Here is a 22,966-nt window from a genome sequence, read left to right as displayed (position 1 = left end):
GGCTTCCCAGGACATGGTTTTGGATTCAATGGATACATGTTAACATATTTGATAACCAACATGAGAGAGAGAGAGAGAGAGAGATGAGAGAGAGAGAGAGAGAGAGAGAGAGAGAGAGAGAGACATTAGGTCAGTAAAGGCATGATATTAAAGGAGACTCAATAAGGAAAGAAAAAGCAAGAACTTGGGTATTTAAAGGAATGGAAGCCAATATTAAGGAAAGAGGCGACGGGAAGCTTATGGAAAAATGGGAGTAAGGAAACGTAAAAATGTTTAGAAATAATAATAAAAAAAACATGGCACTACTACCGGATGTACAGACAAAAAGTAGAATTGGCATAATGTTAAGATCAATGAAAATCAACGATATTGAGACTTGAGAAGGACAATTGTTAAAGGGAAAATTATAAAAACAAGTTCTAATGAAATACTGAATAAGAGCTTGCTATCACATATACTTACTAACCAAGAATTAATATGAAAATGAGGAAAGGAATATATAAGTATCTAAAAGAAATAAATATTTGGAAAGACTAGTCATGATGCATTAGTAAAATACATTAGGCTTTAATACGCTACAGTTGTTTACTAGGGAAATATCATTAAGAAAAACTCACGCCATTTAACCTCCAACAAGAATCTCCTTGCGCCAAATGCATGTATATAAGAAACAAAAGAACACGTCACTCATCTTTTGTACATATATTATCATTCATATTAATGTTATCTTGATTGTATCATTATTACTACATGCATTACAATGTTAGCATTTCTGCTATAAGAGTGTACTGTGACCTCACGTCTTGCGATACATTTCTGCTCGCAAGAACTATTGTCTGAATGAATCACACAATTGCTACAATAAAAACAGAGAGAGAGAGAGAGAGAGAGAGAGAGAGAGACGTAGCCGTGGGGCACCCAAAATCTCATATTCCGTGCTTAAACTTCCATCACTTCTGTACTTCCTCGGCCGGTTTCAAACATCTTCCAAGTGAGCGCTCTGTCCAAGTGGAAAGTTAGTCGAAAGTTTGCCTTCTGGAGTAATATTCCATCTCTGCTCAAGATTCAACTTAACCCGACTTCTTGTTTAGGTGTATTTATTATCAGGCTGTCTTCACTATGTTGTTCATCAAAAGTTTTGCAGGAGAGAGAGAGAGAGAGAGAGAGAGAGAGAGAGAGAGAGAGACTTTTTATCTTCGAGAGAGAAAGATTAGATTAAATATTCTCCGGACATCATCCATGTGTGTATTGATACATATACACGTACTTGAGAGAGAGAGAGAGAGAGAGAGAGAGAGAGAGAGAGAGAGAGAGGAGATATTAAGACATGACATTGGCATAAGAAGAAGATACTGCCGAGGCCTCTACTGCCACAGTCGCTAGTTAAAGCTAAAAGGTTTAATGGAAGGAGGAATCTTCAGCTCTTGGGGCGAATATATGCAACGCTGCCTTAATGGAGGAGGATGAGAGAGAGCGAGAGAGAGAGAGAGAGAGAGAGTGTGAGTTCTTCCGAACTTCGTCTCTGTTCTAATCCGGGTAAAATGTTGTGCCGCTTTTATCCGGCTGAAATATCGAAGGGGGAACGGAGGGGGGTTGGGTATGGTAAGTGGGGGGAAGAAATACTTTACGCTCACTGGGATCAGACGAATGGGCCGGAGGGAGAGATGAACTCGAATCCTTACAAGCGATAATTAGAGAACATCTGTAATCGTAAATTTCCGTTCCTAATAAGAAGGGTGGGGTGAGGGTGGGTTGGGGGCGGAGGGCGGCTAGGGCGCGGTAAGTTTAGGGTGTATATGGGTCAGTGAAATCAATTGATTTGATTAATCACCGATTTTTAGACCATGTTTGACTCAGGTTATGGGAGTGCATACCTCTTGTACAGTAGAGCTAATTTTACATAGCATGAGAAAGTAAATCCATGCTTTCATATGTACATGTATACATATACACACTCTGAATATCACAACGAATCTTTTGTATACGCACACATACACACATGCACGCACTTGTGTGTATACATGAATTTCTTTGTGATATTCAGTGTGTCTATGTATACATGTACACATGAAAGCATGTTGCTTTCACCGAAAGTAAGAGGCTGTACAAAAAGAGTATGACGTCAGATGGGAGAAAATATAGAGTATAGAAAAATGTGAAATAATCTCATTCGCTGGGTCTTATCTGGATTAGCATCTTAAATATGGTTCTGTCCTAAATATATAGCAATACATAAGTAAACATATACGCCCGCACAAACATTTTATATATATATATATATATATATATATATATATATATATATATATATATATATATTGTAGTATATATATATAATGTGTGTGTGTGGGCGTAATATGTTTAACATAGATATATATATATATATATACTATATATATAGATATATATATATATATATATATATATATTATATATATATATATATATATATATATATATATATATATATGTGTGGTGTATGTGTATGGTTATATATAATTATATATAATTAAATATATAAAAACATATATGGTATATATATATATATATATATATATATATAATATATATATATATATATATATATATATATATATAATATAATGTGTGTGTGCGGGCGTGTATGTTTACGTATGCATATATATTTAGGACAGAACCCTAATTAAGATGCTAATCCAGATAAGACCCGCCAAATGAGATTATTTCACATTTTTCTATACTCTATATTTTCTTCCTATACGTTTAGTGAAAGCAACATGCAAATCCTGTTGAATATTTCGAAGTTCAATATGTTTTCTAAAGATGGAATTTTCAAAATCAGTTTCTACTATGGGTTTTATACCAAATAGTCATCAGGCTATAGTATGTCAAAATGTAACACCTGGAGTCACCCTATTCGATATGCGTGCGTTTGCCAGAATGTTTATGTGATTTGTTTCGAGTTTTTTGTTACTGTGGTTCTTAAGAAGAAAGCATGATTAGCCCCTCTGTCTGTCAGTCTGTCTCTACTTCTCGACAATAATACAAATTTCTCATTCATCAGAGTTACAGACAGTAGGTCGAAGTTTCTCCACTTACGATTGATGTGTGTGTGTGTGTATGAGAGAGAAAGAGAGAGAGAGAGAGAGACAGAGAGAGAGAGAGAGAGAGAAAGAGAGTAGACCAAAGCTTTTTCAGCCATCATTGGTGTGTGTGAGTGTGCCTGTGTCCATAAGAGAGAGAGAGAGAGAGAGAGAGAGAGAGAGAGAGAGAGAGAGAGTTACAAGGAGTTACAAAGATTGGGGTTTCCCAAAGACTTAATAGCCCATCCGAAGAAATATCTTGTGCTTACTTATCTCTAGGACCAGGTTTCACGATTCATTAACCGTGTCCTAATGATTTTGTTTAGCTTTTCTTAATACTCATCCACATTGTTGCTGTTTGCAACTTCTGGTAGCAGTTTATTCCATGTGTCACACATTATGTGTGTAAAGAAGTTCCCATAATGAGATGTGTTTTATCTCTTCACTTCTATTTTCCACCCATTATTTCTTGACTAGTTTTCGTTTAACATGAATAGGTTACAGTGTACTTTTGTTATGCCTATCAATATTTTGAATGTTTCTATTAGCTGTCCCTTGAGTTGATGTGTTCCTAAGCCCTACTGTAAAATCCAATGAACGTAGCTGCTGCACATAACAACAATTTTGCCGAATTGTCAATCTCCTGCTCTAAGGTGGAACAATAGGTATCTAACCTTTTAGGATCCTCTGACTGCACTGGCAGATCAACAAGTGCAATTGGCAGCAGGAGGGAGCCTATGTCTCGACTAGTGGGTGGCTAAAAATAATCTCTTTGAGCCTCGGTTTCTATATTCTCAACTTCTAGGCTATAATGCTTTGGTGACTTTCAGAGACCTTCAGAGACATTTGCTGCAAACAAACTGCTTACAGCATAGTTAGTCATACCAATATTAAATCCACAATAAACAAATAGTTTCTTTTATGCACAAGTCACTTATACTCACATGGCTTCCCCACATAGACTACAAAAAGTCACAACAGGCACTGCGACAGCGCTCTGGGCAAATATCTAAAATACAAAATAATTCCAATAAGAATTAGGCAGGTACTTCCTTGTCCACCAGACCCAGAATAGGTCTGAGAGGTGCTTGACTTACCTCCAAAGGAGGCATGAGTACTGATTGGTGCTGGCAATGCTTGTGATGGGTCCCGGAGATCCTTTGAGGTTGAGGAGCATGTCTGGGGTTAGCGGCAGTAGACAGTCATCATCGTCACAGAAGAGGGTGTTGAGAGAGTCGTCTGTTAGTATGTGATGCAGGTAGGTGCCTTTCAGTTCTCTTCTGATGGAGCAGATTTTATGCTCCTATACGCCTCCCCAATAAGATGAGTACGGTGGATTGTACAGCCATGAGATACCCATTGTTACCAAGGCGTCACTGATGGCGATCTGGTTCAACTTCTTGAGCTTGTCGTGAGCATTGCATCTGCACCCATAAAGTTGGTCCCATTGTCAGACCTGATGGACTGGACGGATCATTGTCTGGCTACGAATCTCCACAACACATTGAAAAATGTGTCTGTTTCCATGGAGTTGGCCATCTTAATGTGGATAGTTGCAGGTGAACAACACCCCATATCTCTTCACCTCAGACCTCCCAACCTTCACAAGGAAGGGTCTGAAGCAGTCGATGACATACTTTGTGAAGGCTGGCTTCCCTTGGAAGAGTCAAACTGGAGGCAGATCAGTCATCTCCCGAGTGATGGGGCATGTGCAGATATCCCTACACTTCACACAGCTTCTCATCACTAAGTGGGCTACTGCATTCACTTGCAACAATCAGAACCTTAGGCAAAGATCTGCCAGAAGGAAGTTGGGACCACAGTGTCCCAGCTTCTCATGCTGACATCTAACTAGCAGAAAGACTGCTGGTGATGTCTTGGGCAGGATGATGCGGTGGGCAACGCTTTTGTCACAGGATGAATGTTGAAGGTGGCCACCCACACAGAGAAGACCTTTGCATACAATAGGCTTCAGCTTCACAATCTTGCTGGTCATCCTTTCGTTTGAACTTTTGGCTGCAGGCAGCCACTTCTCTGGGGAAGATTTCCCTCTGTGTGAGTTTCCAAATGATGTTCTCAGCTGCAATCAGCTCCTCAGCACTCAAGCAATCACCAGAGCCATTGTTGTGTTTTCTTGATAGAAGTTGCCACATCCAGGGAACACAGCACCTGAGCCACAGCTACATCGAGAAGCACTTAGTTACCCGCTCAACAAAGGACTTGGTCTCTACAACAACATCGCAGAGCAGTGGCATAGTAGCAATCTTCAAATCCCACGGAATTGCAGACTACGATGACTCTGGACCTGCAAGGAAAGCTGGTCCCTGAAACCATATCTTTGATGTCAGCAGTGAGTCGGCATCGATTTCTCTAGAGCCAGGTCCGCCAGGGTTTTGGCTATGTCCACATATCTCCAGGCAGTGGAGGGAGTCACCTCATGTATCAGGTTGACATGATTCACCACAAACGGCTGGTAGCATGCCTTGAGATTGAAGAGATACTTGAGGACCAATGTAGAACCACTCCAGAACACTGATTCTTCAAGCTCCTGGCAAAGCTCTTCACATAGCTTGCAATCCATGCGTGCTGCAATGACCTCTACAGTCAACTTGAGCCTGGGAATCATATTGGTTATATTCAATGGTGCCACTCTAGATCATCCCATGACAAGTGCACAGCTGACTTAGCTGTCAACACTCTCCATCCAAAGATAAGTGGCCGTGCCTTACCCGACCTGGCTTGCATCTACGAAGTAATGCAGTTGGTAGGCCTGCACAGTTCTGAAGGCTGGCAGAACAAAGCTCCTTGGGATCTTTAGGGCTTCTAGGCGCAGCAACTGATCACACCTCGCCTTCCATCTGTGTTTTTCGGCTTCCTTCATTATGCCATCCCATCCCAGCTGCTCCCTACACGTCCTGTAGTAACATCTTGGCTGGCAGCATGAATATTACAACAAACCACTATGGAGAGGACATCTCTTCTGGTGTGTGGTCTTTCTTTCTGGCTGATATTGAAGGTAAAATAGTCTCCCTCCATGGACCAGTGGATCCCCAGTGTGCGCTCTACAGGGAGTTCTTCCTTGCAGAGGTCCAAGCTTGTGACAGAGGCATCTTGTTTGGACTCAGGTACAGCAGACAGTACATTTCTACTACTGGAGGTCCACTGGTTAAGTCGCCAGCCCCTATCAGTGCAGAGTGAGAGCAGCTCCAGGATGAGTATCTTCAGGTATTCCTCATCGCTGTGCGCCTTGAGAAGGTTGCCGATGTAAAAACTAGTAGTCATGACCCAGGGTGGTTCTTCACTGTACTCGCGACTATATGCTCTTCAGCTGTGTGTTGCAGGACATAGTTCACACAGCTTGGAAAGGACTGCGTGCCAAACATGTGGACATCCATCTAGCATTCTACCCAGTCTTGCATTGTGATGCTCTTCGACCACCAAAGGAAATGAAAAAGGTCTCTGTCTTGTACCAGGGACCTTAACCTCAGAAACATTTCCTCTATATCTGCTATGACATGCTGGCTGTTCCTGAATCCGAGGATAGTTCCAACTAATGTGTTATACATATCAGGCCCTGAAGAAGATTATTGTTCTGGGATATGCCTCTGTATCTTGCCTTCAGATCGAAGACCACTTGAATCTTTGATTTTGTTGGGTGGCAAACAGAGTCATGCATCTTATACCATAGACGGCCGTCGTTGCGCTTCAACTTGCTGCTTGGTATAGGCTGCACATACCCCTTCTCAAACTTCCTCTTGAGACTTGCAGCATGCTGTACGGTCACTTCACGGTTGTTTGGAAGCCTTGATCCATCTGGTAGAGGTAGCTCTATTACATACTTCCCAGATTCCGTGTGGATTGACTGCAAGACCTTGTCGATGAAGATTTTATCTTCTATTGGATTTTCCATATGGGAGTGAATCTTGCTCTCCCAGTAGTCCTGGTTGAAGTGATCTTGAAGGAGATGGCTCACCTTGTCATTGGTGTTAACAGATGTTATGTGGTACATGGGAAGGGCTGGTGTCTGACTTTTAGATGTCCAAGTATGCCCGAAGGCCACCCAAAGAAGCTTGGTTAGGTGTGCTATAGGTTTGTAATCTTTGCAACCGTGCTGATCCAGGAAGAAGCCAGACAGAATGCTGTTCAAGCTGATTATGAGCTCCACATCCCCATAGCTAGGTGGAAGTCTTGGAAGGTGTGGCCATTGCCTAGCCCACTTCACAGGCATCATGCGCTTGATCAAGATGTGCTTAATGAGTTTGTCACACCTGAAGTTTGCGTACTGTGTACCCATGACCTGGTTGACACTCTAACCCTTCAAACTCAGCTTCTCAACTAGACTTCTGGACACCGCGAAGATGCAGCACCGGTGTTGAGGAAGGCATAGGTCTTGACAGAGTTATTGACAGTGACAGGCATGATCTTCATCATCACACAACCATCAGGAGTGTGACTTGAGATCGTAGAGAAGGGCAAGGGAACTTGAGTAAGGGTGGCGGGTGCTGTAGCTGCTGCTCCACTCCTGTCAACCGGTGCCATGCATCCTGTAGCCGTCGCTCTGCCCCTAGTAGCTGGCACATTAGATGTGAGCGCAGATGCTCCTCCAACTGCTGCTCTTGTAGTCTGTGCAGCAGGCATGATAGATCCTACTTCTCGGTGAAGCTACAAATTATGATACTCTGCAAGCCAAGCATTTGCTGTTGTTCTTGCAGTACCATGCAAGTGTTCCTGCGGAGACATTGGAAGCAGAACTTGTTGCTGGTGATTGTAGTCCACCTGTTGTTCCCGTTCTTCCTTTGAAACTGGTAACAGGCATCCAGCTTATGTCCTGTCTTGCCACAACAGCAGCACTTGATGCTCGGCTGCACCATCTGAGTGGAGTGCACAGGGATCATCTTCAGCTTCCCATGAGTGTTGTTAGAAAGTTTGACCTTGATGTCATTGTATGATCTCATGGTACTGCAGGACTTGGCAACCTTGGCTGTGTGCATGATGAATGCGATGAGCATGCAGATTGATGGCTGGGTGTATACCATCTTAGACTCCAACTTCGTAATCAGATAACCAGGAAGTTTATAGACAATACAGTTTAGTGTCTCAGCCAAATCCATTCATGCTGCAATCTCACTTAGAATACATAGCACAGTGTGGAGGTAGAACCCAAAGTTGCATAAGTCCCCAACCTTGCCCACATCAATTTTCTTCCATTCAAACAGCTTCTTCAGATGGGCTACTTCTATGTCATTCTTGAGGGCATAGATATATCACAACAGCTCTGACTTCAGGCTGTAGATTCATGCATCCTTCTACCAGTCATTGTGTCTCACCCTTTAAATGGTTGTATGAGTGAGCAAGTCTTTTCTGTGGTTCGTCTGCCTGAGTGAAGTAGTTGTGGGAATGGCATGAACTTAGTGGCATCACTCGAATTTTCCTATTTCCATTGTTGGAAGATGCTGGTTCCTGTTATGTTCTTGTTGTGTAGATAGCACCCGACTAAGAACTTGAATCCTGTTATAGCTTGACTGTTGTTAAGTTGAGAAATTAAACCTCCTGTAGGCTTAGCAGGAGGTGGTGGTGAAGTATGCTCGCTGTGGAAGGGCTCAGGCATTGTGTGTGCCTTCTCCCACTTCAGAGAGTCTGGTTATAAATAGCCTCGCAAAGCCAGTAGGGCTACCAATGAACAGAGTTGACACTCAGACAACTGTAAATGCTGCTGGCATCCCATCAATGAACACAATAGCATTGGTAACATTGGCAGTATTTGTTGCACCCTTATGTCCTTTGCTACTCCTGGTAGTTGAAGTGCAGTGTTTTAGTTCGCAACCTTCTCATGTGAAGAAATGTGAGGGAGGCCAAGCCCTGATCATCTTGAGCTGCATGAAGAGATAGCACCAGAACACACAGAATCATTTTCCTGTAGATGTTTGACCTTCAATTTTACTTCAGATATCTTTCTTGCCTCTTCCTGTCTCTCATGCCTGTCCTTTCCTTCCCTCTCTTGTCACTCTTTTTGTTCCCTTTTTGCCATTTTATTTTGTGAATTTATAAAAATTTCTCATTCAAGTTCTTCTTCAGCAAATAATTGAGATCTGCAGTTATGCAAGGAAACTTTACTGCTTCTTGATTTTCTACTCTTAACATCTTATGACCCTTTACTTAAAGGCCATAGCAACAGACTTCTCACTGCCATATCCAGACATGTACACTGTACCATCTCAGATATTCAAACTGTATGATGAGATATATCTTCATTTGTTCAATTACAGCAAACAGCGTCAGAGCATCTTTAAAGCGCCCACTCAATATGGTACATAACAAATTGTAAATTCCTATGAACAAGGCTGCTGCAGACAACAACAACCATACCATATTGTCAATCTCCAGCTCTCTGAGGGATCAATAGGTATCTAACCTATGATGATCCTCTGACTGCATTCACAGATCAGCAAGTGCAATTGTCAGCAGGAGGGAGTCTATGTCTAGACCAGTGGGTAGCTAAAAATAATCTCTTCGAGCCTTGATTTCTTATTCTCAACTTCTAGGCTATAATGCTTCGGTGAATTTCATAGATCTTCAGAGACAATTACAATAAACAAACAGCTTACATCGGTTTATTGTGCAAAATGCATACTTAGTCATACAAACAATAAATCCACAATAAACAAATTGTTGAATTTACAGACAAATCATTTATACACACATACAGCATCCTTACATAGGCTACCAGTAATCAAAACAGGCACTAGGACAGCATTCCACTCAAATATATAAAACACAAAATATTTCCAATAAGAAATAAGCCTACAATGTGAAGTGAAGAAATATTCATCCAAGCTAAACACTGCAGGCACACCCTCATGAAGCATTTTATGTTGCTTATTGACAGTGTTCTATGACTTTTCTGTGTTGATTGATAGTTTCAAATTCACAGGACACACCAAAGTCTTTCCCAGACGCAGATCTGTTTAAAATCAGCAACACAAAAGCATTCCTTCTCACAGGCCAAATGGTGGCGACAGACATGGAACGATTCTCAAAGCCCACAACAGTTTGCAAGCAGCTTTCATTCAACAATCACACAACTAACAACAATGCAGATTTAACACAAACATACTTCCAAACACAACACATTCCACAAACCATACACAAGAGACCAAACTTATTCGTACAAACAGTAGAATAAAATAGTGACAAAAAAAACAAATGATCACAAGCCATATAGAAAATGAGAAACATATTGTTAAATAGCAAACTAACCACCAGTTATTTTTATAGATACAAAATTTCTTAGGAATTTACTTTCAAATGATTAAAAGTTACTTAAGTAAGTGGGAGGGGCCTGCACGGATTCTTACACGTATATGTTCAGACTCCCTAGACATCTTTGGTAACCTATTTGCTCCTAATGGATGGAATTAATTTTGTGGCTCTTGCTTGTACCACTTCTAATCTATTCATGTTCTTTCTTAGTGTTGGTGACCAAAACTGTACTGCATATTCAAGATGAGGTGTAAGTATTGATTTGGTGGGCTGAAGCACCATTAGTTTCTGTGCCTTCTTTTCAGCTTTTATGTACTGTTTTGTGGATTTTAAGTTCTCAGTAATAATGACTCTATAGTCCTTCTTGTTCTATAATATCAATGTCATTCCCAAGCATTATGTATGGCATGAGGAGTGTTCATTCTTGTTTGTAACACTTTACACTTGTCCAGGTTAAAAGGCATTTTCCATCTATTTTTACCACCCTCCTGTTTTCCTAAGATAATTTCTTAAACTTTCCACTGTCTCTGAGTCTGCTTCATTTACAACTAGTATGGTGTCGTCTGGAAATTTGGCTATCCTGCTAGTTCAGCCTACATCAATGTCATTAATGTAAATAGAAAAAACAAGAGTGGGCCAAGGAAAGAACCCTGAGAAAATCCACTTGTCTTATCTGCTTATTGTGATTCTTCATCATTTTTTATGACAGTTTTCCATTAGTTGACCAGTCTTCGATCCAGTCTGCTATTTCTCCTACAATTCCTAAAGTTCTAACTTTTGTCATTAGTTTCTTATGTGGAACTTTGTTAAAGACCTTTTGGAAATCTAAGTCAAGTACATCTATTGCTCTACTACTTTTGTAAATGCCAAGCATGTAATGGAAAAACTCTAAGATGTTTGACAGGTAGGATCAGTTTTGTCTGAAGCCCTGCTGACTGTTCAACAAGAGGTTGTTTCTATCAATGCCATCTGAAATTTAGAATGACGTTAGACAGATTGGTGTATAATTTACTGGCTCTTCTTTTGGACATTTTTTGTAAACTGGAGGCAAATTACCTAGTTTCCATCCTTTAGGTGTCTTATATTGTTCTGCAGTTTTTCCGTAAAATTTATATAGGTGGGGAACTATCTCTTCTTTTAACTCTTTAATTTCTCTTGAATAAACCACAGTTGAGCTAGGATATATCAACTTGTTTTAGTTTTTCTATTTTTTTTAATGTCTTCCTCTGTAAATATTGCCCTTCATATTCAGGTAGTGTCTTCAGTTGTAAAAACACTAGTAAAAAAAGTTTACTCAGTAACTCTGCTTTTCCCATGGTTTCCTCCATTGTTTCGTAGGGGACCTAAGTATTTTTTATTAGTTTCCTACTATTAACCTTCTTTTGAGTTGTCCTTACAAACTGAGGAAACTCTCTTATCCTCATTTATCTTCGCATTTCTTACTGATTTGTCCACGATTCTACAGAGTTCTTTATGCTTGTTTCTTCTGGTGTTGGGTGTGGATTCATTAATTTGAGCAATCATCACTTTTTAATTACTCTGTTGAACCACTAAAGGTGAAGGTTGCCATACACCTGAAGCATTTTTCTGTGTATTCTTCTAGAAAAGCTTCCCAGTACTTATCTATGTCTGTTCTTGTCATACTCTAGCTCTTTATTTTGTTTAAGTCTGCTTGATGGTAGTCTAATATCCTTAGTATATTCTTATCTTTTTTATGTTGAATATTAATATGAAATGTAATAATTTTATGATCATTTTTACCTAGATTTGCACATACTTAAAGGTCAGACACTAGGTTATATTTTGTTGATAGTGCAATAATGTCTATTATGTTGTTTCCTGTAGTAGGTTTGTCAACCAATTGATGGAGAATTTTGACAAATTCTAAAAATTTATCTCCTTCCAAGTTTGATGTGGAGGTCATTGTGTCCTAGTGTACTGCTGCATTGAATTATCCCATTATTATGCAAGAGTTTTTTTATTTCTTGCTCTAGTAGTGCATATAGCTCCTCGTCTGACATTTGTGGTTTGTGGTGAGGTTTGTACACTAGTATTAGAATTAGCTTCTTCCCAAGAATGCTTATATTGCTGCCAATTTCTTCATTCATGGTTGTAATTTTACACCGAGGTAGTCCTTCACATATAACATAAGTAACCGCCTTTTTTATTGGGTCTTTCTTTTTTAACAATTTATTTCTTACTATTTGGTACTCTCCTACAAAGTCGCTTGTTGCCTATAGTATCCATATTTCAGTGATACCTGTTATGACTAATTCTTCACCTGCTGTCTTTGTTTTGAAATGATCTACTTTGTTCCAAATAGACTGTACATTAAACTGTGCTATTTATTGGGACTTTTAGATCATTTCTTTTGTCCTTGTTGGCTTTATTTATTTTCATTTATTTTTTTTACTGTTTCCTACAGTGCTATTATCAACCAAATTATGGGAGCTTTCAGACTTCTTCGCTTGAATGTTCAATTCACCAAGGTGTTTCATTAGGTTTTCATTGAAAAGTTTCCTAGTTAATTTTGCTCCTTCCAAATTCAAGTGAGTTCCATCTCTTTTATATAGTTTTTATTCCCTACAAATCTGTCACATAAGTTTAAAACCCTAACACCTTTTTCTTGGCATAGTCGCTGCAGTCTGTCATTGATTCCAATTGCCTTGATAAGGTAGTTGCGGCTTACACTGGTTCTAGGCAGAAGTCCTACAAGAATGCTATGATTGTACTTTTTCTACTTTTCCCTTTGATTTTTTTCTACCTCGGATATCTTCTTTGCTTCTGCACCTGGGAAAGAATGAACTTTTCTCATATTTCTATTTTTAGCCACAAAATTTGACCCCTGATCTTTAACCAACGAGTCTCCAAACATGGTTGTTTACTCTTCTGATTCTGAGAGCACAGCAATTGTATTTGGTGTGTTTATTCCTTTTGAGGGACAGTTAAGCTTTCTGGCTGCTATCACTTTTTTGTCTGTAAGCTTCTTTGTACATGGTCTAGTGCTTTTTCCTGTTACATTTCTGGTTCTGGTCTTATGTAATTGTTTTCTAATCTTCCCTGTACTCTTCCATTTTCTCTCTTAACGCCTGTCACTTCTCTTCTTAGAACTCCAATTTCTTTTTCCATCCTGTCTTGCCTTTGAATTTTTCTTTTGTCAGTTCTTTTAGTTCCTCTGATATTTCTTCTACTTCCCTCCTCAGCTAAGCTATCTCCTGTTCTTGCTGACAGGAGAGACAGACACTGAGACTGCCTACCTTTGATGTGCCTGCTTCTTTGTAGTCTACGCACCACTTGTTGAAACTGCATTTTGCACATGTGTCCTGTAATTTTAACTTTTCTTGAGTCATCTGTATGTCTTGGTTTCAATATCGTTATCTGAGCTTTAATTCAATTTAATGCTTTCTAATATGACCAGTTGAAAAGGGGAATGGAGGTGTCCGCTTATCAATAGGTAGTTTTACATGGTTCATCACCAGGATAACTTTTTTCTCTGCTACACTAACATACAGTCTCCTTATTGTTAGACAATCCCAAACTTGTATCAGCTCCCAACTGAGCAGCAATTATCCTAAGCAAATGATTTTTTGTCAGGAGTGAACAGCAGCATCCCTTAAATTACTAAACATCCAACAGCCAGAATCTTCTTATCTGACTGCTTCTCGTACAACCATGAAAATCCCCAAGGAATAGCCACAATGGCCACACCAGCAGACCCCACGTTTAGGAAGTTCCATAATCAATGGCATAGAAGCTTGTCTTGGGTTTTTTGTTGGCTAGGACTCCAACATGGCACAAAAGCTCAGCAACCTCAGAGCAGTTTAGCCTTCATTCACTGAGTAGTGGTTGCTGAGCTGGTCATTCATTGTGGCTACAAAGGAGTGAGCTTAAAGGTGCACAATAGTAACACACAATTTCTGCATCCCTGTTGCCTCAGGATCCCTCGAATCCTGGTCTTTGGAAGCATCCAAGTATCTGCTATCTATCTATCTATCTATCTATCTATATCTATCTATCTATCTATCTATCTATATATATATATATATATACTATATATATATATATATATATATATATATATATATATATATACGCTATATATATATATAATATATATATATATATATATATATATATATTTATATGTATGCATGTATATATATAATTATTTTGTGTAACAGTAGGAAATCCTCGCAGTTACAAGGTGAAATCAGTGAGTGAGTGGGATGGCAAGGTGGTAGAAAGGCAGTTAGATCGGGGCTGAAGGGCTGCTGCAAAAACCCTCAAATACTGCCTGCTGTGCACTACAGAAGGTACACTGTATACAGAACTCTCCATACAGAGAGAGAGAGAGAGAGAGAGAGAGAGAGAGAGAGAGATTGATTGGATCAAATTTTTTCCAGTCGTCTTCATTGTGTGTGAGTATACGTGCGCGCGCGCGCGCGCGCGCGCGAGAGAGAGAGAGAGAGAGAGAGAGAGAGAGAGAGAGAGAGAGAAATCCAGTGTCCAGACACCATTGGTGTGCATGCACGCTTGCACAAAAGACAGGAGAGAGAGAGAGAGAGAGAGAGAGAGAGAGAGGGACCAGAGGGAGGGGAGAGAGAGAGGAGAGAGAGAGAGAGAGAGAAGCGAGCAATAAAACTTCAATCCGCGGCCGCAGCGCAGCACAGCAGGGCCTTTCTTAAGCATAGTCATTCCATTAGATTATTAAACCGTAGGAGTTGCCTTAGTCTAATGGCACTCTCATAAAATATAGCGGGTCATCAGGGTTAACTGGGTAGGTGTCTTGGCACCCTGGGGATATTATCGCCTCATTAACTTCATTGCTATTGCTCTCTACCTGTGGCTCTCTCTCTCTCTCTCTCTCTCTCTCTCTCTCTCTCTCTCTCTCTCTCTCTCTCGTTAGTACCGCTGGCTTCAGGTTTCGCTGGAGCCAATGGACGAAGGTGCCTCCGGAGTTCGGCTTTAGGCGTATTAGGGAAACACAGAGACGAAGGAGTTTGAAAGTAAAGAGAATGGGAATAAAACGCGATGACAAAATTCGTTTTGTGTTCAGATTTCGTTTGTTAAATATGTCTTTATACAGTTTTAATATTGAAAATTTTTTTATTAGCATTGTTTTTTGGGTAATTTAAATCCGAGTTCTCTCAATGTTATAATGCTGCATAACTTTTCACTTTTGTGCTTGTTGACTTAGGAAGGTAGACAAAGTGGATTAATTTTCAAATGAGATACAAGGAGTAGAAAGTAGATAATTGTAGATAAGAAATATAAATGCTTCGTTATATGTATAACTATTGATTTTACATTCCCTCACTTATACCCTTGTAAAGTCTACCTTGTAATACACACACACACACACACAGCACATGCACACACATACGCACACACACACACACACACACACACATATATATATATATATATATATATATATATATATATATATATATATATATATATATAATATATGTAAGTGTAATAAATAAAAATATAACAAACTTTACCTTTTTGGTATACCAATTTCTTTCTTTGCTGCAGGCTTGTTTCACTTTACCAAAAACCAGGCGCCGTTACGAAACAATGTTTGTTCAGATTCCAAAAAAAAAAACACTAAATAATACTAAATAAACTCTAAGAAATATCAAATCTAAAATTCCCAACTTACGAGTGACCAGTTTACGTTACGTTAATATAATCTCAAGGATGTCGCGGGAGAGAGAGAGAGAGAGAGAGAGAGAGAGAGAGAGAGAGAGATCTGATCGCCTCGCGGTTCTAAGATATAATGAATCTCTCTTCTTACAGAAACTGGACTGAGGAGGTGACACAAAACGTCTTGAGACAATAATGCTTCTAGAAGCTTCGAAATCTTACGCAATCTTACTCACAAAATGTGAAACCCGCACGTGACTCTCGGCAAAGACATACATGTATGAGACGATTCTGTTAAAAAAAAAAGACACGTACTCGACTCGGTCGACACGAAGGAGAAGCCTTATCTCACTTGTTGACAGATTCCCAAAACACAATGAAGATTTGAGCTTGCTTATCAAACGTGTTGACAGATTAGGAAAGCAAACAGATCTCGCAGTCCCTCTAATCTTACAGTGTTCACATAAAAGGGAAACAATCGTAGTTTCGAACGGACAAAGAAAATCTCTCTCTTTTTACATTCTACGTTATATATATATATATTCTTTTACAATATGTTATGCGAAATCTGAACACACATTTAAAACATCATAACTCTAAGCTATCTAGGAATCTGAAAAAATGTTACACAATTCTACATAAAATTTTTATACAGTCACAAAGGGGATATATGCATTTTGAAAGTAGCAATATATAATATATAATATTAATATATATATACTATATATTATATATTATATATATATATATTTATAATTTATAATATTTTATTTATATATATATATATTTAATTTATATATATATATATATTTAATATATAATAATATAATATATATTTATATTATTATATATAATATAATAGATTATACTATATATATAGATATATATATATATATATATATATATATATATATAATATATATATATATATATATATATATATATATATATATATCTATATATATATATATATATATATATAGCTATATAGATATAGATATATATATATATATATATATATCTATAATATATTATATATATCTATATATACATATATATATATATATCTATATATATATATATATATCTATATATATTATAAATATATATATATCTATATATTATATATATATCATTTATATACTATATATATATATATATATATATATATATATATACTATATATATAAATAAAGGTTTTTTGCCACGAAGGAAAAAAATGAAAAAGCGAGATAGCCAAGGACTTTCGGTCCTGTTCGGACCCTTTACTGAGGACTGATTTTACAGAGAACACATATATCTATATATATATATATATATATATATATATATATATATATATATATATATATATATATATATTACTAATAGATCTGAAATTTAACCATGAATTAAAGACCAACTTGAAGTTGGAATTGGGCTGACTGTCATAGAGATGTGGTTGTTTTAGATAAAAATAAACTTATTATACATGACTATAAAATTTCGTTGGTGATTTTAATCAGTAATTTTGTCTAGCACTGTTATATATTGTACGTAAATGTTCAGTATTTTCAAAACAAAGGATTTTCTTATGGAAAATAATTAAGGATCCAGATATCAAGAGTGAAAATATCTTTTCAGAAGTATGAAATGACATGACATGGAAAGCTTAAAGATTCAATTTCACCATTGCTAAACGATTCTCACGCTTCTTTAAAGTAATTATTATAGGATCTTTCCTTAATTACAAAAAGGATTTTAGTTTAGGAAAGTTTAGAGCAGGCAATATCTCCATTGCTAAAAGCCCTTTCACTTTTCCTCAAAGTAAGTAAGGGTCTTTCCTTATTAATAAAACGCATTTTAGTCTAGGAAATCTTAATAAGGCTATTTTTCATTAAAAAGCAATACTCGTGATAAAAGGTAATTTCTCCATTGCTCAGCGATTCTCCCTTTTATTAAAGTAATGTTTATTTAATAAAGTAATGTTCATTTATAAACAGACTTTACTCGAGGAGAGTGGAAAACAATTTTAACTTTTAATTAAAGTAATTATTAAAGGAAGTTCACTTTTCTATAAAACCGGTTTTAGTCGAAGATGCCGTAATAAGGGCAATTTTTCCTTTGGTATGTCATTTTCACCTTTAAGAATTGTTATTTCTTGTTCACAAAAAAAAAAAAAAAAAAAAAAAAAAAAAAAAAAAAAACATCGCACAAGACACAAGCAAGCCTGCAACATCTCCAGCTGAGGATTCTGCAAACATTCTGACAGAGTGGTCCTTGGAATAGAGTTGCATTTGTAATGACTTGTATTTTCAGAGTTTCTTCCTCGAAAGCACCAAGGATCAAGCAACTCTTGACGCTGAGAAAAATTCATGGCTTCTCAAACATACATAATGTACAATAAAACTGTGATAATATATCTAAACTATTTTTATGGGTCTCAAGTTTATTGTTTTTAAACTACAAATAGTCTCCTAAATTCCCGATGAACTATCAACTCGCCAGAAAACAAAGGAACCCCATTATTTAAATAGGTTTTCGGGCTATCTATTAAGAACAAAAATCCGATTCCTCTAACTTTCCAACATGACAATATCGTAATTAGCTCACTGATGAATAAAAAAACAAGCATTTGCTTAAAGCAAAAGATTGTAAGAAAAAGCCAAAGCTCGAGTAACAAAAGGCAGCTAAAACTTGGGCAAAAACCAGTCGCTTAAAATCCTATGAATAAAGATTTGATCACCTTTTCCTACCTTTTGCTTAATGGATTCCGATCTTTTGATTACAGACCCAGCCACGTGCTACTCCTGTGTTTTAGACATTCCTGATGGGCACACCTAACCAGTATACGTATAAATGTAGAAGCTCAATTAAGTTTTCTGGTTAGTTTGGCTTTGATTAACATTCGTTTCAGGCAAAGTGAGTGTAAATGCAATATGGAACAAGACAATTATAAATAATTTTTAAAATAAATGACTCTAATGTATTCTTAACTCCGGATCAAATCGTGTTTTCAAAAACTCATAGAAATGTTATTTTACCCATCAATATACATACTACGAGAGGATGCGAATGTTTATTATGTGTGATTTTAAAACAGCGGATGCGCTGACTAATTATTTAATAACAAAAATTCTAATATAACTTTACAATTACTCTATCAGTAATGGGAAATATTAAGAGTATTAGCAGCAGTTCTTTTCTCTGCTGCTCAGGTAGAATATTTTATGAATGTAGACAAAGTGATACGATATATATATATAAATATATATATATATATATATATATATATATATATATATATATATATATATACATACATCACATATATATATATATATATATATATATATATATATATATATATATATATATATATATAAAAGAGATCCTCACATGAAAATGAAAGGAGGTACCAAGACTTTCAACTTTTATTCCAAAGTCATCTTCAGGGCACTGAACAATTTTGAGAAAACAACTTATACAAGAAAGCAACATGAGGCCACAAGTAATAAAACAAGTCAACAACCTACTTAAGTATGCAAATAAACATTGTTCGAAACAAAAGACATACTTAGCGGAAATATGAAGTTACTAAAATCACAGTACAAAACTATATGTTTGTAAAATATCTAACAATTTGTTTAACTTTAAAATCATCATGAATAAAACTTTTTAACAATTCGTCCATCTTAAAAAGACCATTGCTCATATTCATGTTACTAAAAGAACTAATGGGGCAACCTTCAACTAACAGTCTGTCATGCATTGATGAACTTCTAAAAACGACTCTAGCTGAATTCCAATCTATAGGGTGTTCAAAATCCCTCACGTGACAAAAAAATGGCACTTGAACCGTTTGCAACCTGTACATTATATTTATGCTGTGTAACTCTCTTACTTAGTTCCTTACGAGATTGTCCAATATAAGGCAAAAAAAAACAGAGCAGTTAATTTTGTACATGCCTCCTGTTGTCATCACTGATTTATTACAAAACAATGTATTCTTGATAGATGAATTATTACTAAAGCAACATTTATATTCAGATATTTCAGGCTACCTGCAGCTGATAAAAATTCACAGTGGTATGGCAAAACTAAAATATTTTCAATTTCAAAATTACTTGATTCTTCGTGACAATAAAAGGATTTTTTGGCACTTTGGAGGCAACTATCAATAAAATACCCTGGGTAACATAATTCTCTCGCAATTTGATAGATGTTCTTAATTTCCTCTTCTAAGAATTCAGGATCACAAATTCTATATGCTCGTAAAAACATCCCTGAGAAGACTGTTCGTTTTATCTTGGGGTGATGGCTGGAAAAATGTTGAATGGAAGCATTCTTTGCTGTTGGTTTACGGTAAACTTTGAATTTAAAACCGTTGTCGGTTCTCATAACGACTGTGTCAAGAAATGGTAGGGTTTTATCCTGTTCTATTTCCAATTTGAATTTTATGAATGGAACCAGCCATACGAAAGTTCTAAAAACTCCAAGGGGTCACGATCCCGTGGCCACAGGCATATTACGTCGTCAACGTATCTGTACCATGTCAAAGTAAACGTAATTATATTTGGTAGGTATCTGATTTCGTAAAATTCCATATAGATATTTGAGAGAGTTGCAGATAAACAGCTTCCCATCGATAAACCAAAAATCTGTCTATAAAAACAACCATTAAACGTATTATCAACTATGCACAACTTTATCAACTTAATAAAAACATGGTGGGAAACAGGAATATTTATATAATTCATTTTTTCTCGTAGAAATTGTAGCAGATCATCAATGGGCACTTTCGTAAACAATGAATTGACATCCAAACTAATTAACCAGCAATTTGCACCTCTGACTTTCCACTTTGTGATAAGGTCTTCCGTATTTTAAATATGTGCCTCTGATATTTTTCCTATCAGCGGATTTAACAGAGATCCTAACCATTTTGACAAATGATATGAAGCTGAACCTATCCAACTGATAATGAATCTTTATGAATCTTTACTGTGCATTACATATAAAGAAGACAAACCAATCAGACCCATTATCAGTTCGATAGGCTCAGCTTCTTATCATTTGTCAAAATGGTTAGGATCTCTGTTAAATACGCTGATATATCTGTATAATACATATATATAATTATAGCATAGATATCATAATATATAAAAATATATATAGACATAGTATGTATATCACAAGTGTAATGATATCATAATATATATATATAATATTATAAGTAATATATATATATATATATATATATATATAATATATATATATATAATATATATAATATAGTATTTCAGAGGGTTTCGTGATACATCTTAGTAGACATCAAGTTTATTTAAGAAACGTTTCGCACACAAAAAGCACGGTGCATCATCAGTCTGTAGAAATAAAAACAATTACATTATAAAAGGAACTCACAATAATTACTAAAAATATTACATCATTAAAATACCGTAAAAGTTAAAAGTTAAAGATTTTAAAACAAGGCAAAAGAACCAAGAGAGACAGAACTAAGAACTCCAACCATCCATGGTAAGAGACAGGGAAGGAATGGCAAACTTTGGCGTTCCAAACAAAACGACAGCTATGCCAGATACAAAGGTGAAGCCGTAGAGTTACTGTTTAATGAAGGAACCAGCCTTTTAATGAGTAAGGACTCTAAGGTAGTTAAGTGCTCCCTGGGTCCCCTCGTATAACCAATAATGGAGAAGTGCTGTTTCAAGACTTCTACTTTACATATTGCTGCATGATTTTTAATATTTGAGAATTCTGGTTGCTTTATTCTCTGACCTGTACGAAAACTGTAACCCATGTGACTGCAATATCTCACCTGCAATACCTACATGTTGATCCAACGTAAGAGCCCGGACATCCAGGGCATGTGAATTTGTAAACAACGTTCGATCTCATGAAGGCCTGCAGGCGATCTTTAAAGTTAAAAAATGAGCCTATTCTGCATGGATTGTTAGAAATAAGTTTGAGTTGAAGGCATGGAATTTCCTGTTCTATGATTTGCGTGAGTCTGCGTGAGAACTTGGTATCAAAAACATATGGGATGGATGCAAAAACCAGCTTTTTTGGAACATCGAAATTGGCTATAGGTGGGTGGAGAAATTTGGTTAATACTACGTTAATGATTTTGAGAACTACATCTTTAGGATAAGAATTTTACTGAAAAAAGTTTAATAAAAATTCTATTTCATTATGAAAAATGGACCAGTTAGAAGAGTATTTCAATGCTCTATGCACTATGGTGTAAATAGTGTTTAATTTAAAAGTTTTTTGACAAGAACTGTAATAGTTTTTGGCTAGTCCTGTATATGTCTTTTTTCTATAAACTGCTGTGGAGAAATCAGAGCTAATTCTTGTAACATTAACATCTAAGAATGGTAAACTGTCATTGCTCTCCGTTTCCATCGTGAACTGAATATTTGAGTGTCGTTCATTAATGTATTGTAAAAACTGTGCACATTGCCATGGATATTTAAAAAGAGCAAAGGTGTCATCCACATATCTTCAATAATAAGCTGGTTTAACAGAAGAATCACATTGATCTAATAATTTTGTTTCTAAGTCCGACATAAAAAAGTTAGCAAATATAGGATCTAAAGGTGATCCCATGGCAACTCCATCGACCTGCAAATAGAGTTGCTGGTTAAAAACAAACATAGAATCTTGCACAGCAAGTTCCAGAAATTGTTTAAAAGTAGACCTATTAAAACCGTAAAAAAGAGTGTCGTTATTGATAAAAATCTTATTTAAAATGATATCTATAGAGAGGCAGCCCGGACCGTTGAGATACAACGAACAAGATACCGACTGTAACCCCTACTGGTATTTAGGAGTAGACTTGTAAACTGTGAAACTGACCGTCTGCCGAAAATATGTGGGTGGCTTACTTAACAAGCACCACTAATTGTTCGTTAGATTTTGGGTCTAGATCCAATATATGAGATACCAGATGAAACTAATATATAATATATCTGCAGACTCTACTGATTATA

At 36.8% G+C, this 22,966-nt stretch overlaps 2 protein-coding genes across 2 annotated transcripts; both read right to left on the bottom strand.

The window, feature by feature from the left end:
• Positions 1-5,406: 5,406 nt before the first annotated feature.
• Positions 5,407-5,943, bottom strand: LOC135218777 (uncharacterized). Its single transcript, XM_064255226.1, has 2 exons — positions 5,792-5,943; positions 5,407-5,677 (listed from the first exon to the last, which is right to left on the bottom strand). Exons 1-2 carry the CDS (start codon positions 5,941-5,943, stop codon positions 5,407-5,409), a joined length of 423 nt encoding a protein of 140 aa, XP_064111296.1.
• Positions 5,943-6,344, bottom strand: LOC135218776 (uncharacterized). The gene has a single exon (XM_064255225.1). It carries the CDS (start codon positions 6,342-6,344, stop codon positions 5,943-5,945), a length of 402 nt encoding a protein of 133 aa, XP_064111295.1.
• Between the last annotated feature and the right edge of the window lie 16,622 nt (positions 6,345-22,966).

This window comes from Macrobrachium nipponense, chromosome 1 (assembly GCF_015104395.2).
Source record: "Macrobrachium nipponense isolate FS-2020 chromosome 1, ASM1510439v2, whole genome shotgun sequence".
Taxonomy (NCBI): domain Eukaryota; kingdom Metazoa; phylum Arthropoda; class Malacostraca; order Decapoda; family Palaemonidae; genus Macrobrachium; species Macrobrachium nipponense.
This window is presented reverse-complemented; position numbering and strand designations above follow the sequence as displayed.

Bases quoted from the DNA above. Each gene is read 5' to 3' on its own strand.
- LOC135218777 (XM_064255226.1), bottom strand. From the start codon at position 5,943: ATGAAGGAAGCCGAAAAACACAGATGGAAGGCGAGGTGTGATCAGTTG. The intron at 5,678-5,791 runs GTAAGGCACGGC...TATGATTCCCAG, and splicing joins GTAGATGCAAGCCAGGTCGG to GCTCAAGTTGACTGTAGAGG.
- LOC135218776 (XM_064255225.1), bottom strand. From the start codon at position 6,344: ATGACTACTAGTTTTTACATCGGCAACCTTCTCAAGGCGCACAGCGAT.